We start from the raw sequence: 17,433 nt of genomic DNA, 5'->3' as shown, positions 1-17,433 counted from the left end.
GTTGGGGATTGGAGAAGAAGAGAGAGACAGAGTTGGGGATTGGAGAAGAAGAGAGAGACAGAGTTGGGGATTGGAGAAGAAGAGAGAGACAGAGTTGGGGATTGGAGAAGAAGAGAGAGACAGAGTTGGGGATTGGAGAAGAAGAGAGAGACAGAGTTGGGGATTGGAGAAGAAGAGAGAGACAGAGTTGGGGATTGGAGAAGAAGAGAGAGACAGAGTTGGGGATTGGAGAAGAAGAGAGAGACAGAGTTGGGGATTGGAGAAGAAGAGAGAGACAGAGTTGGGGATTGGAGAAGAAGAGAGAGACAGAGTTGGGGATTGGAGAAGAAGAGAGAGACAGAGTTGGGGATTGGAGAAGAAGAGAGAGACAGAGTTGGGATTGGAGAAGAAGAGAGAGACAGAGTTGGGGATTGGAGAAGAAGAGAGAGACAGAGTTGGGGATTGGAGAAGAAGAGAGAGACAGAGTTGGGGATTGGAGAAGAAGAGAGAGACAGAGTTGGGGATTGGAGAAGAAGAGAGAGACAGAGTTGGGGATTGGAGAAGAAGAGAGAGACAGAGTTGGGGATTGGAGAAGAAGAGAGAGACAGAGTTGGGGATTGGAGAAGAAGAGAGAGACAGAGTTGGGGATTGGAGAAGAAGAGAGAGACAGAGTTGGGGATTGGAGAAGAAGAGAGAGACAGAGTTGGGGATTGGAGAAGAAGAGAGAGACAGAGTTGGGGATTGGAGAAGAAGAGAGAGACAGAGTTGGGGATTGGAGAAGAAGAGAGAGACAGAGTTGGGGATTGGAGAAGAAGAGAGAGACAGAGTTGGGGATTGGAGAAGAAGAGAGAGAGGAAATTGGGGAAGAAGAAAGAGTGAGGAGATTGGAATTGACAGAAGAAAACAATTGTAGACAAAACTATAACATTTTGTCAAAACTAACATTTAGTTTTTGCTTTTATAGCTATATATAGACAACTAAAAGAACGGATGGAAAAATTAGCAAAACTATCTTCCCCCCCCCCAAAAAAAAATGGTAACTTCAGAGGTTGTTAAAATCTATTTCCCTTTTTTTTGTAATATTACATTGTTTTGTTTTGATAGTCCATGTGATCATATGGCAACAAGTCAACTTTTTGCTTAAAAATCCATATTAATTAAATAGCAATTAAATTTTACATCAGATTTTTTTCCTTGAATCTTTTTTTTTTTTAAAAAGAAAAAAGTAATTGTTCGAGTTTAGGACCTAAAATTAATTCTTGTGCGTGCGTACAAATCTGGCAGCCATTGAATTACTGTCATAATACAAGTCTTTATATCTCAAACTACTTGTCACTGCCAAATTTAAATGAGATGGTCTTATTCAGCATAGTCGAAAACCTATAGATGTAATCATTTTAAAGAAAATTGTGGAAGTTGAGCTAAGATAAAAATTTACCCAAAAAAACAAAACAAAGTTAATGCCTGTGCAGTGTCAATAATGAGTCTGGAAAAGAGAATTAAACAAAATACTCCACAAAAAAGTATAATTGGTAAGAAAGCAAATATATAACGAATAAGTGCTTCCGTAGGCAACGTAATTTAGTTTAAAACCTACCTGCATAAAACTTATTTCCTTTATTATTGACACAATAAGTAACACGATTGAAGACTAGGTAATCATTGAAAAATGTATAGCTAAAATCGTTTCCAGAAATAGTAAAAGTAAAAAAAATATAAGAAAAATATAATAAAAACGCCTCAAAAAAACTAAAACAAAAGAAAAATAGCATTATGTAAGGGTTGTAAAGCCGCTCCAAAATCGAAAAATGACTAATAGCGTCCATAAATGAAGTTTTTTTGTTTTTTTTCAGGGCTTGGGAGGGAGGGGGGTATCAGAGTGTAGGCACTTTGTGCGGAGATAAGTGTAAAGTTACCAGTATTTAATTTTCTGTTTATGAGCGGTTATTATGTTTCTATTTGTTTTTGTTTTTTAGCATGATAGCCTCATGTAGAGAACAACGCCAAATTTCTGAAGCTTTCGTTTATTTATGAAGAAGTGGATTCTTGAATAATAGAATTGTCAGGTCTCAGCCAATCAGAATGGGTGGATTTTGAGAAGAGACAATTTAATATTTTTGAATTAGGAAATGGAAAGATTGTTATGTGCATGTAGTTAATAACCAGTTACAATGGGTGCAATGAAAGTATTGTAGGAAAATATAGAATTGGTCCAGGTTTCAACTGATAGCAGTGGGAGGACTAAATATTTATAGAGAAAAATAGGAATTCCTTCCTCTGTAGATGGCGAGATTGCAATAGCATTGCTCCTAGAATGCAGTGTAGCATTTTATTATAACAATTTTATTTTATTATAGACATTAGTGTCTAAAATTGTGTTCGAAAATTACATAAAATAGTGGCTAATCTAGACCTAATGAATTAGTATGTGGCATCTGTTAATGCAAAACTGATACTTTGTTCCAGAGGGGAATTTCTGCAGTCAAAATATTATATAGATAAATATTGTATTTTTTTTCTGTCACTTTTGTTTGCAATGTTCGTACGATGGATGACAACATTGCATTTGAGAGGTGGGGAAGCAGTTTTACCATAAAAACAAATGTGCAGATATTTTCTCCAGCATAAAAATACACTTGTAAGGGATGATCTGGAGATCTGAATTTTACTATTAGTTAATAAATCTATAAATATTTATTATTTTATCATTTCTACCACCAGTGACGGATTTTGCTTTTAACAAAATTAAATGAAGACAAAAGAATCGTTTCTAGCAGTGGAAAATAGATACTAACTTATCCAATTACGATACCCCTAAAAGTTTCAATTTTTCCGATTTCCAATTAATCGTCCCAATACTAATAATTAGTAGTGCTTCTCCAGAAAAGGACTTGTACTGACACGAATGTTTGCAATTTATAGAATAAACTGGAAATGGACAAAATAGTTTACGATTTGAAAGTTGCTACATAATTTGAACCAAACCAAACCAACCTAGAACTTAGGGAAAAAGGGGGTAGGGGGCAATACTAAGCATAAGAATGCAAAGCCGAAAGGTTAAATTAGACTTGAGGTTAAAAAAATAAAAAATAAAAAGTTGGGTAAGATTTACAATCAACAGAGATTCAAAAAAAGTGTTAAAAAAATATATAAATAAATGTTACCAAAGGCAAGATATGTTACTCTTCTACTTACCTGGATAAGTTTTTAGCGTTTTTACTGTAAAATGTTTATTCAGCTTGAAAAACAAGTAATGTCAACTGGTACACAAGCACACAAAAATGTCCGCATAACAAATACATTGCAGCCATTTTTCCTTGTGCTTGTGTACCGGTCGACATTGTTTTTTGAACTATATTTTAACATTAAATAAACATGTTTCAACCTATGTAGAAGAATAACTTATCTTGCCTTTGGTAACATTTGTTATATATTTGATCTTTTTTACCGCTTTTTCAAATCTGAGAATTGTAAAACATACCCTAAAAGTTAATCCATGTAACGATTTCTAAAAAATTAAGCCCATTCTTAACATGAAGGGGGGGGGGATTTTTAATTCATGGTAAGTTTTAAAAAAAAAAAAATAAAAATTTACAACAAAAACAGAAAAAGGAAACCTGGAATTTTATATAACTTCTAGATAGTTCATGGTAAATATTAAAGAGTAGGCAAATTTAAGCAAAATAAATCAACTCATAATTTTAGCTTTTTTTTAACAAATAAATAATCACAGAGCTCTAGGTGTGTGAGAAACTTTGTGAAAAGTATTGAATAATTCGACCCCCTGTCTTTCCAAGCTTATAACTACTCGAAAAATGTAATTCAAGCCCTAATTTTTTTTTTCAATTAAAGGAGCAAGGATCAAGGTTCCATTAAAAAAAAAAAAAAAAAGAAAAAAGTGGTTTAAAAAAATAAAAAAAGGTTTTAAACTTCGGACTTTACAGGTAGATTTCTAAAAAACACTACTTTTTTTGTTTTAAATTTGAATATATTATTTATTGATCTTTTATCTTCAATTTATGATATATAAAACTTTGCTGAGTAAATTAATTATTTACTTTTTAATAGACATTTCAAAATGGGAGGCGTGAATTTAAAAAAAAAAACGTTTGTCTAAAATATTATATTCAGTTTATTGGAAAGAGCATAAAATTTCACATTGACCCTGAAAATATCGTAAAAATAGAATCAATAGAAAAAATTTTGATAGATTTTTAAAGTTTAAAAATTGAAAAATACTGAACTCGTAAAATTCAATTTATTTCATTACTGTTTAAAAAAAAAAAAAAAAAAAAAAGAAAGAAAATATTTCTATTACTTTTAAAACAATTTTAATAGTTTATTTTGGAAGTATAATCCATAAAGAAAATAAACAACCCACTTTTAAAAGAGAAATTACGAGTTTTTTACATTTTATTCGCAGTTTCGTGTTAGGGGTGTCAAAAATTCCTACAAAAATTCTGATACACCTAATGGAGCTCTGGTTGCAGAATGATCCCAAATTGAAAGTTGAATTTGAGACTAAAACCTACAGGGTAAAATTTTACTCGATTTCCACCTTACCATTTTCCTTTGAAAGAACTTCTTTCGGTTTTCGGGTATGCTGAAAACGAATATTGCAAATAAGTAGTTTTCCGAATATCAAACAATATCATTTATGTTATTGCTAGTGACTATTTTGGTACACGCGAGATGGCCACCAACAATAACTAAAGAAATGGCATTGCTTAATATCCGGAAAATTATTTATTTGCGGAAAATTGAAATATGATATTCATTTTCAGCATACCGGAAAACCTAAAAAGTCATTTTGAAGGAAAATGTTAAAGTGAAAACCAGGTAAAAATTTACCGAAAAGTTAAAGTAAAGAAAATGCAGAAAAGTCTTCATGGTGTACGTACTTGTCATAAAACGAAGTGTGCATATTCCAAAACTCACGTAATTTGATCAAAAAGATTTTTTTTAAATCAAATTTTATGACTTGCTAGATGTGCAGAGAAACCAGTTACCATATTTGATCAAATTCGAAATTCATCCCTGGTTACCTCCCCCTTAACAACCTCTTCAGAATCAAGGGTTCATCATCAATAGCTGCAAAAATACTTAATCGCTAAAAATTGCATGGTGTTTGGTACAATAGAGTTGACAGATCGATAAAAAAAAATGTGGTTTTAAGCAAAAACATTACTTAGTTAATTGTCATGTTGAAAATAGTAATATATCCAAAATTTACACAAATTCATTGAGTAGAAAATTATTTATAGCTAAAAGTAATGTTTACAGAAAATTGGAGGAAATTGCATTTTCCCTAGATGTGAACACCCTGAAGAGTGCAAATACAGAATCCTTTTCGCAACTATAATTAGCCGCCGCGTTTTGTTTTTTAGCCGATAGCGGAAGACTTTTTTCTTTTTTTCTTTTACTAAAAACATAGTTGTTCTACTCGAATTTTCATAAATTTTTAGATGTATTAGTAATACATTGTAATACTATTTTCGACATGACAATTGAGTGGGTACTGCTGTTTTTGCTTAAAACCACACATTAAAAAAAAAAAATCGATCCGTCAACTATATCTTAACATTAAGCATCAATTGATTTTTCTTAAATAAAAATAAAAATTTTCTGTGATTTTCTTTTTAATTTAACGTCTTCATGCCGTGACAAGTACGCACACCATATAAAGGTTTTTCTTTATTTTTGTTTTCCTAAATAAGTACAATTCTAAATAAGCACACGTTATATATAATCAAGAACATAGAAATATATCATTTTTATAGCTATGGTTCGACGATGAAGAGTATGTAGTCTTCGTACTTTTTATTTTATTATTTTTTGGGGGATAATTTAAAAAAGTCGGACTAGGGAGTAAAAACTAATCAAGGGCTGCAGATTATTATATATCTATAAATCGATAAAAAAAAAATTAGAGTGTGAGGGAGAGGAGGGGCTGAGGACAATTCTCAACCTATATACTCAATGAATTTTTGATCTACCGACTTGAAATTTGGTATATAAGGTACTCAGAAATGTGGAAAACTTAACCGGGTTTTGTCTGGAAAAAAAGGGCTGCAATTGAATTGAAAAATTGGTACGTTGGGGGGGGGGGTTCATCGGATTTTTATGTGTTTGATGTTTCACGAATGCGCATGCGTGAATAATTCACATGACAGATTCCTTATGTCAAGAATAAGGAGGTTTGAAAACACTTTTTAAAGATCTGTGTCAACCTGGCCTAATGGTTATCGTGCTTGACTCACTGTTTTTAGGTTTTGGTTTCGATCTTAGCTCGAGTATTTTTTTTTTTTTTTTTACTTACAAGAAGTGAACTGTTTAGAAAAACAATACTCGGCCTCGCTAGTGGATATATAAAAGGGTTCCAGATAAATTGAAGCAACTCATATTTTTTAGTTTTTTAATAGAAAAATGAGGTACTTAACATGGGCAGGGAAGAGTGTGTTTTTTTTTTGTTTTGTTTTTTTGGTCAATTAACTATTCTATACTTTCATATAACAATTTAAAAAAAATGTTATAAATATTGAATTTAACTTGAAAATACTATTAAAAAAATTATAAATAAATATCGCTGTAAAAAATGAATAAGCACGGAAAAAATAACGAATGCTTTTTGCGCCAGCAACCCAACATCCGTTATTTTTAGAAGCAAAAACCGATGTTGATTTTGTTAACAAATGCGTCACCACGTTTGAAAAGGCGAAAAGCAACTCGATAATAATGGGTTACTTGTAAGAAATAAGTATCCAGAGGAATTCTTCAGTACTTACGAAGGCAGTCCTGAGTATCGACGAAGAATCCCTAGTCCAGGAAATGGTAGAAGCATTTTACACGTTAAAAGCCGTATTGTTTTCAAATGAGGAAGTGTTGGTACTTCAAAATTTGAACCGAACCAAACAGAATTTGATGCACGTGTGGAAGCGGTACCCCCCCCCCTCTGTATTTTTTTTTCAGCAGATTATTCTACTAGTCTACTAGATTATCAAAAAAAAATTTAGGTCAATATTTAAATATTGGGGGGGGGGAGGGGGTGCTCAGTTTCTAATGCAATGTAAATCGATCGATCACCTATTTTAAAATCGACGTTTTTAGACCATTTAGACCAAATTTTACGAATTTAGCCTTTTTTAAAGCAGTTTAACATTTTTTTAAAGATTATTTTAAAAAGCGAAATTCGAAAAAGGCTAAACTCGTGCAATTTGGTCTAAAAACATCGAATGGTTCTAAAATGGGTGATCGATTTACTAGAACGTTGCATTAGAAACTGAGCACCTCATATATTATATGGCATATAAATATCGACTTTATTTTTGATAATTTAGTAGACTAGTGTCCATTCGATGATAATCTGCTGGAAAAAATAAATAAATTAAAAATAACGAAAATAAAAAATAAAGAGGGGTTACCGCTTCTACGTGCACTCAAACTTTAGCTAGAATAAACCTAAAATTTAGTTTATGGTAACAAATTAAAAATAAAAAATTAAATTTCAGTTCAAATTTTGTAGAAATACAGATTTTTTTTTTTTTTTTTTTTTGAGGAGCTAAAAAACTTTAATCATAATCTAACTCTTCGCATGTTTTTTTTTTTCCTCCTGGTTTTCACATGGTAAACTGCTCCGACCATTTCAGGGACTGACACAAGATTCACTGTCGATAGTCGGGCTGGACTGAAATCATTTAGATACCCTTTCCTTAAACAGTATAAGATAGAAGTGAATGAGATTTTCAGTTGAATAACGAACAGTACCATGAGAGGATTGAAAACGACGAGTAAAATGATGTTGATGTCGCAATGTTTATGGCAATGACAATCTGGGCTTTCGTAGGTCGATTAGCCAGGATAGCCGACCGATGCTGACATCCTGTGGTAATTTAAAATTGCGAAATGAAGACATAGGAACGAAATGCGTTTTAATAGTTTTTAACGAAAACACACACACACATAACTTTTGTCTTTTCTCTTTTTCAGACAATTTTTTTTTACCGAAATCTTTTGCGTTTAACGAAAAAGTACTAGTGCACTTATTGATCCGCTACTTTTTTTTTTTTTTTTTTTTCAAATAGTATTTAAGTTTAATTCAAGTTTTACGATATCTGTTTTTATTAAATTGTCAGGTGAAAGTACAAAATCGGTACACAACACCCTCCCGTCCCTATGTTGAGAATGGCTTTCTAAATAATAACGTTATTTTCGCACGGCTCAATAAATGCACGAATATAAAGAATATAAGAAAACAAACCAGAAAACGAAAAGGAAGTAACTACATATTTTTATTAAATGGGTTCATCGCGAGATTAGTTCATTTGTATAATTTAAATTTAAATTTAGGAGAAATATTTTAATTATTAGTTTTTTGGGGGTTTTTTTTAGAATAAAATTTATTTAAAAAAAATAATTTCTTCCTTTTCTTTAACTTCAAAAATAAGATATAAAATGAAATAAACGAAAGTTTAGTGTTGATTATTTCAAAATAACTTATTTACAAATTACTGAATGCGATGCAACATTGCAACATATCATTTCGACGCGTTTTAATCTTTTTTTTTTTTTTGCGTTAAAAATTAAAATACATTTCGTTCCTATATCCGCATTTCGCAATTTTAAATTACCACGTGACGTCAGCATCAGTCGGCCATGTTGACTAATCAACCTACGAAAGCTCATATAGCCCAATAAATCTATACAATTACTCGTTTTAATAAAATTATTTTGGATTATTTAAAAAAGAGGGTACTTGTGCATCTATGTTACCTCGTTGAAATAACGTTATTATTTAGAAAGCTATTCTCAACATGGGGAGGGGAGGGTGTTTTGTAACTACTCTGTACTTCATAAACAATATCGTAAAAACGGAATTTAAATCGAGTGTTTTAAAATTAGCGCAGTCATAAGCACAAAAAAACGCACTTATGCAAAATACGGACCGTGTTGGAATGGCGTTATTTAGAAACCCATTCTTAACATAAGGAGGGGGGCGTTCTTTTTTGTTTTTTGAAACTATTCTGCACTTTCACTTAACAATTTAATAAATAAAAGATACCGTAAAAATTAAATTTAACTTGAAAATCCTATCTAAAAAAAAAAAAAAAAAATGAACAGCACAGTCTGTAAAATGCAGAAGCACGAAAAAATAAAAAGATCTTTTTTTTTTTAATCGCTACAATTTGATGTCGAGAGATGATTGAGGATGCTGTTGTAAAAAAAAACCAAAAAAAACCTTCGTTTCTAATTGGAAAAAGATGCCGGATTTTTAAGAATTATAAATTAAACCCTATCCATACCCAAGCCATGGATCACGGTTAATATAAAAGTATAATTATTATAAATTAATAAATAATAATGATGATGATGATCGCCAAATATACGCGAAATAAATCGACTATATGCTTAGGTTTTTAGCAGAAAAATAATCGAATATTTAAGATTCATAATGACTAGTTTTATTTATTAACAAATCTATTTGATAATTTATGTTTAATAATAAAAAAAATAATTTTAAAATAATTAAAAAACACAAAACGATCATTTTTTTATAGCTACAATTGATGTTGACGATGATGATGATGCTATTGTAGTACTGTCGTAATGTCTTCGGTTTTTGATTGAAAAAAAGCCGGACTTTTAAGCAACCGGGGAGGAAAACGTACCCTTTAAAAAAAAAAAAAAAAAGACCGTGGTTTACTGGGGATACAAGATAATTCATATGCGAACAGAGGTTGTAATAACTGATGAAACAAACCTTCAATACAAACGACATGTTCCCGAATTTGCTGCTGTATAAGCGGCTCTTGAATGGTGTCTATCAAGTCATAAATAGCGTAGATGCTGGGATGGACGCTTTCGAACCGCTGTATTTCCTGGCGTATCGCAAGAGAATTGCTCAAGTAAGGCTGTATTGGACTCCTTAGATTCATCCTGGGTCCCGTCAAATGTCATCTTCTTCCATCTGGAAACATAATAATCCGGTGTTCATGAACAAAGCAGGAGGGAAAGATATCTAGAGGCCGCGATATAGTAACTCATCGCTTCCAAGATGGCCCCCTGCACTATCACTGCGCAGGCGCGGCGCCGACTGACGTTCACCTTTTTTCGCAGAAAACTACGGAGGTACAAAAGCGACACAAAAGAAGAACCCGGCAATGCTCGTTAGCACTGGAACAGTTACAAAAACTCGATGTACAAACAAACAACAAAATCAACATATAATAACGAATAATATGTTAACTGAAAAATGAAATATTCATGCAAATTTATCACTACTCGGGGAAAATTAAATCATATTTATTATCTGAAAGCGAGTTGCGTACTGTACTCCATAGTTTCTGTTAGCGATTCAAATAGAATATACATCAATGTTAGTAGCTCTTTTTAGGTGGAGTTAGTTGCAATGCTTGATGCTTGAAATGAGTTCTACACACGATAAGCATATGTAAGACAAGATATTCATATACATGCATGCACGCACACACACACACATATACACGCACACACACACACACATATATATATATATATATATATACACACACACATATAATATATGTGCGTGACTGCGTGACTGCGTGATAGGATTAGTCCTTTTAAATTATTTATTCTAGTCATGTATATTGTTATATACATATTACCATTACCTAGTGATAGTAGTAGTAGTAGTAGTAGTAGTAGTAGTATGAAATATACAGTACACCGAAACTATTGTTTCATCCCCGAAAGAATTCGTCAGGCTACAACGTAGCTTTACTTATTTGTAACTGAAACTACCTTCCTTGCAATAAGTATATATATATATATATATATATATATATATATATATATATATATATATATATATATATATTACTTATTGCAAGTAAGCTACACAGAAACGATTGTTTGTTTGGCTAATGCGCGGTCGAAGAGGCTATAAAAATTTAGTAGTAATGCCATTCCATAATTTTTATATGTATAGATATTGTTCCATTTTTCAACGCTTTCATTTTCGAAATATTAAAATTTATAATTACTGTATTAATCTTTATTGATAAGGTTTCGACATAAAACAATTGGGCAGAAATAATTCCTTGCAGACGTCTTTTTCCTTTTCTTTTCTTTTTTTTTTTTTTTTTTTTTTTTGTAATTTTTATGCCGACGTTCCGAGTAGCATTCTGTCCTCAGTCAGAGAGAAAAGCTCTTACAGGCTTCTTTTTTTTTTTTTTTTTTTTTTACTGAAATACATCGATGATATAGAAGCGACATTTATAATTCATTTCAACGCACTGCCATTAAATATAGTTATAGAACACCAGAATTTTTACATTCTCTATCAAGTTGCGTTCATCTCTCTCTCTCTCTCTCTCTCTCTCTCTCTCTCTCTCTCTTTCCTGTGAATGCGCGCTCTTGCTCTCTTTCGCTCACACACACACACACACACACACACACACACACATAAACGAACACTCGCGTGAGCGGGTGCTCTCCAGTTATATTTCAAAGCCTGGTGGTTTCTTATGGAATTGAAACATGGACCAATCTCTGTAGCTTCATTGACATCATGCTACTGCTACTAGTAGTAGTAGCAGTAGTACTACTACTACTACTAAACTCAACAAATGTATTGAACCATGTTGAATACTGTAAATATCACCTTATACTCTGTATAAAACAGTAATGGTGTATATATATATATATATATATATATATATATATATATATATATATATATATATATATATTAAATGGCCTGGTATGGCCACAGGGGAGACAACCGAAGCAGCAAAACTGAAGCTGGCCTAGAAGATGCTATATATACATGTAAGCAAAAGATACTATATATAGATGTAGGCAAATTTGGGCATATTTTATTGGTTTGAAAATATAGGTTCTTTTTTTATCAATTGTCATAAAATTTTAACTATAGAATAGTATCATTATCTTCTAAAAGCCTGCAAATTTTCATGTAGTTTCGTCACATAGGATCAAATATATGAGCATTTCAATATTCAATTTGGCTATCAGTATACACACACACGCACATACACATACATACATATATATATATATATATATATATATATATATATATATATATATATATATATACTCGTTTTTTTTTATATTCAAAAGTAATGGACTAATGAATTCAACGAGGTTGTTAGATAGTGCTCAATAAAAAGAACTGATAATACTTGTTTATTGTTATATAAACATGCTCACATCCCGCTGCTACAAATAGCCACTTGTTTCAATCAAACAACAGATATCATCAGGCAGCGACTTGACTATTCAAAAGTTCAATGAATAATAAGTTTATTGCGGGATGTGAGCATGTTTATATAACAATAAACAAGTATTATATATATATATATATATATATATATATATATATATATATATATATATTTAGAAAAACTTGTAATTAGTGAAAACCTGATGGTTATTATCCAATAACCACTTCTGTTCAAGTCTGACGAAGTTGCTGGATTGTTGATACGATTCAGTAACAGAAACATGTGTAACTAAACAGATAAAACAGTAATAAAATATATATATATATATATATATATATATATATATATATATATATATTTTATTACTGTTACAAAATAAAGACTTTACGAAATAAAGACGAAACGTTGATGAACACATAATACGGTTTGTTTCTTTTTATTTCTCTATTTTGTCGGAATACTATTTCCATTATTTTCATCATATATATATATATATATATATATATATATATATATGATGATTGCAACGTCTTGTCAGATGAGTGCCACTCCCTCAGACATTTAAAATCCATGAGCCCAAATACCTAAGGGAGTATCTATACAAAGATGATGTTACAGAGTCTTAGCTTTGTACGACAGCTAAGTCTCTCTCTCTCGGTTCAAAATGTTGAGATCCAGCAACAAGCAAGAGCAAGATAGCCAGCAACAAATTAAACTGCAGACCAGCTTAATGCGGGTAATGGTCTTCCACTTTATGGATTTTTAAATCAGAGATTTGCTTCTCCTAGAAAGGTTGCCTTCACCACGGCTTACGGGAGCACTCTCCACCCCAATACACATATACACACACACAAATATACACGGTGCTAGTTGGCCGTTGACCCAGAAAAAGAGTTCATTCGCCCTTTGGAAGGTCTTGCTTTTAATCCTTCAGGGAGACTAGCCGCCCTCCTCACCAAACAAGTCTGGTGGGGGAACCAGTTTAGTCGCCGGTGACCCGACCATGAGACAGGAAGTACTGGGTTACATGGTACCAGTAGCATATGACATGACCTGACACACACACATATATATATATACCACTTTTTTTGGCAATTTTATAAGTTCCAATTTTCAGTAACTATTGATCAGAATTTAACAAATGAAGGCTTGTTGGAATCCTAATGACCTGAATTGTGTAGTGGGCTATGTGACATTTGCCCTTAAGGTCACACATTAAGGGGATCATCCATCATCCAGAGCCTATTTTTAACACTTTTTCACAGCCATAAAATGTTTCAGTCATAGTCATTTGTTTTCCTAGTTTTGCATATGAATCACAAAATATCTGATATTTCCCCAAACCTCTGGCCTTGATGGAGGGGAGACTAAAACTTGCTGCTATGGTTTCAAATGATCTGAAATAACAGCAAGGGGAGACTTGATTCCAAATATTTCTCATATGTTATTTCCCCACTTTTGGAAATAGGTTACGATTATGAATATCTCCAGTATCAAATAATCCTTATAAACTCCAGGATAAAAAGATGAGACATTTTTCTATTTATTTTCTTAAATCCACTCGCAAACAGTTTGTGTATTCAACTTTTTATTCCATCTTGACTTAAATTCCAAACATTTTAATTGTATTCATTTTGTAGTTTTTAAATCTTTTCTTTGTTTAATGTATTCTAAAAGTAGCCAGTTCTTTTTTTCTAACTCTTTGAGGCATTGAATTATCTGCAATTAAAAACCCGTCACCCAAGAAAACGGGAAAATTCAAATCGAAAATGTCAGGTATTTTGATTCAAAGAAGGCTGCATTTATCTCTCCTGCATTATCCGGGTGTTCGGAGGTGTGTGTTGAGCAAAAAAAAAAAAAAAGTAGTAGTAGGCAGGCAGGCTTGAATCCGTGCCGTAGAGGGGGAAAAGAATGTGAAAAGAAAATGTGACGACTTTGCCATTGTGTCCATCGCCAAACCGGAAGTGGCAAAGATTTAAATTACCGCTAGTCAATCGAAAAGAGGGGATGAGTTTCGAAAATATCAGTGAAAAAGCGATCCCCTCCTTGTAAAAAGTGCCTAGTTAAAGCTGAAGGAATTAATTTTTTTAGCCAATTTTTTTATATTTGTCGTCCAAAGGGTCGGCTTCAAAACGACCAATTTTGTGAAAATCCGTTGACTCTTTCAAAAGTTTTAGACGTACATACATACATACATACATACATGCATGCATTTAAACAGACAGGTGAGATTTATATTATAGATTAATACTGTATTTTTTTTAATTTTTGAGTCAGTTTTGCAAACGACTTTTTCTAATCCGAATTCTCACGTGGATACAAAATAACATTATCATATTTTATTGGGAGCAAGACTTGTCCTTTTCTTTTTTTTTAACTTTAGAACCGAGAAAAACTTTATTAATTCTGTATCTGTCTGGATAGAAAACAGCAGAACTTTATTTAACCAACCATGCGAGGGTGTTAATATACCTGGTCTGAAACCCAGGCACATGGCTACTCCCTTTTTAGCGTGATTGATCTGTAGATCTTGCCAGGTTACCCATCTGGGAGAGTGAAGACTGATATAAACCTAGGCTTTTTATTCCATGACATTGCGCCATATGTCTTGTGGGGGGGGGGGATCCTAGGTCATAGTCGACAACCTTCCTAGTGCTGGTGACATTAACAAATTCCCCAGTTTGCAAGTCTAAGAAGTAGGTAGGCTTTGCCTATCGCCCAACTCCCATACTTATCCTTTATTTATTAACCAAGTGCACTTACAATACGAGTGACTCATTTGAGCCTCATCTTGATTCCTGATTAGAACAATGAACCCCGACTTCCTACTTTCTTAATATTTCTCTTACAAGCAGAGCAAATGGCTTTCCTTGCCATGCTACTTATGTTCAATTAGACTATTATTGTAAAGTTATTGCATAATGTACATAAATTTTATTTCCTTTCTTTATTTCCTGCTAAGATATATTAAATAAAATTAAAATATAAATTTCCCCAAATCCGCAAAATGACTCCCAGCTAAAGTACTGACCACAGATTGAAAACAAATAGAAATTAACTGAACACAATGTGTAGTTACAACTTTTGTGGAAAGAAAGCCTCTTGGTGACTGACAGAACAGGAGCTGTAACTCTTTGGTAGTGCTTAGAGCGGCTGCGCTATCATCAGTTGTATAATATCAGGATGTTTGTAGTGCCATGTCGCACATGGAAAAGGACCCTGCACTCATCTCCGGTGGGCATTCCCAAGGCCACATTCTTGTGGATGAGGACTTGGCTGATGGTGTACTTGTGTTGCATGATAGTAGCTATGCACAAACGCTTTGCCTAACACCTCTTACCCTAAACTGGAACTATAAAATAAAATGAAATGACAGCTCAATCCAAAATAACAAGCAAACTGGACACACACTCGAACAACGATTCGCCTTCTTGTTGCGTAGCGGGGGGGGGGTCATATGGGGATATTATACGAGGACTCATAATACACAAATAACGATAGTGATGATAATACTGAGGGGAAGACATATATAACAGTTTTTTTGTTTTTTTTTTACATAATGGCGACTGTGATGATAAATACAGAGGGAGACATTTTTAACAGACTGGGATAATTCTTGGGGACTTCATATTAATACGGACTGGGAGATATGATGCGACAGTTCTTAACACAGAGGAGGGGAGATACATCATTAAGGATGGTGAGGAGGATACACAATACTTGTAAGGGGGTTATACAAAAGTTTGTTTATAGATGAATATACAAATATATTAATTTATTTTTATTTCGGACTATTATTCTTATCTTTATTAGTTATTTTTCATCTTTTATTGGTTTGTTTATTCACAACCTTTCGGCCAACTATTCCTCTGGCCTTCGTCAGGTGGTAACCGCAATGGATAGGAAGTTCAAATCTCCTAACTGCATTCTCAGCAATCACTGCCATCCGTAGGATTCGAACTTCCTATCCGTTGCGGTTACCACCTGACGAAGGCCAAAGGAATAGTTGGCCGAAACGTTGTGAATAAACAAACCAATAAAAGATGTAAAACAACTAATAAAGATGAGAATAATAGTCCGAAATAAAAATAAATTAATATATATAATGCTCATCTCAAAAATGAATTCCAATTAAGGAATAATATATGTATGAATATACAAAACAAAAAAATTTACATTTTCCATTGTAAAGACGACACGAGACAACACAATTATTGATGATTTCTTTATTCCTCAATCGATCGATTGGTGATGTCAGGAATTCAAGCCTTTTTGACTACAGGGTCTACTCTTCTCGATTCGCCTCTAAGGGGCTCCCATTCTCCAACGAACTCTATCACCATATGTGATCTTCTCCGATTATCTGATCCTAATCAACTTCCTAACTTCAAACCCTCAATTCATATATTGAGAAATCTCCTTTGTTTATGACGTCAGAAGTGTGGTTCCCAACGTCACTAACTTTCACATAGATTTACATATGTCTGTCCAAACGTCCTTTTGGCAACAAAGAATTCCCAATTCTAATTGTTTAGTATCTAAACTATTTTTAAACAATATTTTTTAACTCGCATTGTCCATTCTTTTAACTGGCATATTTAATATCAAGTTATTCTAAAAGATCTGGGCAGAAGCTGCTGGAAAGGACTTATCCTGCCTTAATAGAGTTCAAAATAGACTTCGTAGCCTTGTAGGGGATGTCCTTTTCTCTTCCCTGCAACCTCCTTCTCACAGAAGAAATGTCGTGAGTTTGTCTCTCCTTTATCGATATTTTCATGGCAAGTGCTCTGCTGAGCTCTAATCTATGGTCCCCCCTCACCAAACTTTCACAAGAAACACCCGTCTAGCAGAAATCACTATCAATAATTTCCTCCACTGTTTATCTGTACCTAAACCTAAACGTAGATTCCATGAGCAAAGCTTCTTTCTTAGAACTGCACGCCTATGGAATTGTCTTCCGTTTTCCTGCTTTCCAGCTGATCACAGTATGGTTGTCTTCAAGTCTAACGTAAACAAGTTTTTGATGAGCTGTTCCATATAAGTTAACAAATTCACCAAATTTCCATTACTAACGATTACTATATTGTCCAATTTCTACTGTACACTCTTTAACCCTTATCCTCGAGTGGCCTCAAGGCCTTGATAAGTGGTGATGCCCATGTAAAAAAAAAAAAAAAAAAGAATGGACAATCGCTTTTTTTCGACATAAATAATATTTTATTATTAATAT

The 17,433-nt window shown here is 33.0% G+C and overlaps 1 protein-coding gene across 50 annotated transcripts in view; it reads right to left on the bottom strand.

Moving 5' to 3' along the window:
- Nucleotides 1–10,715, bottom strand: part of LOC145258325 (centaurin-gamma-1A-like) — a 511,784-nt gene extending 501,069 nt beyond the window's left edge. For 41 of the 50 annotated variants that reach the window (XM_080116420.1, XM_080116428.1, XM_080116445.1 and 38 more), the window contains exon 1: nucleotides 9,737–10,070. In XM_080116420.1, coding sequence (XP_079972546.1) covers nucleotides 9,737–9,911 — 175 coding nt within the window. In that variant the 5' untranslated portion in view covers nucleotides 9,912–10,070. Of the gene's footprint in view, nucleotides 1–9,736 lie in introns of all 50 variants that reach the window. The other 9 variants (XM_080116438.1, XM_080116463.1, XM_080116451.1 and 6 more) reach the window with 5 other exon arrangements.
- Nucleotides 10,716–17,433: the final 6,718 nt, after the last annotated feature.

This window comes from Euprymna scolopes, chromosome 33 (genome assembly GCF_053919585.1).
Source record: "Euprymna scolopes isolate OS-2025 chromosome 33, ASM5391958v1, whole genome shotgun sequence".
Lineage (NCBI taxonomy): Eukaryota > Metazoa > Mollusca > Cephalopoda > Sepiida > Sepiolidae > Euprymna > Euprymna scolopes.
This window is presented reverse-complemented; position numbering and strand designations above follow the sequence as displayed.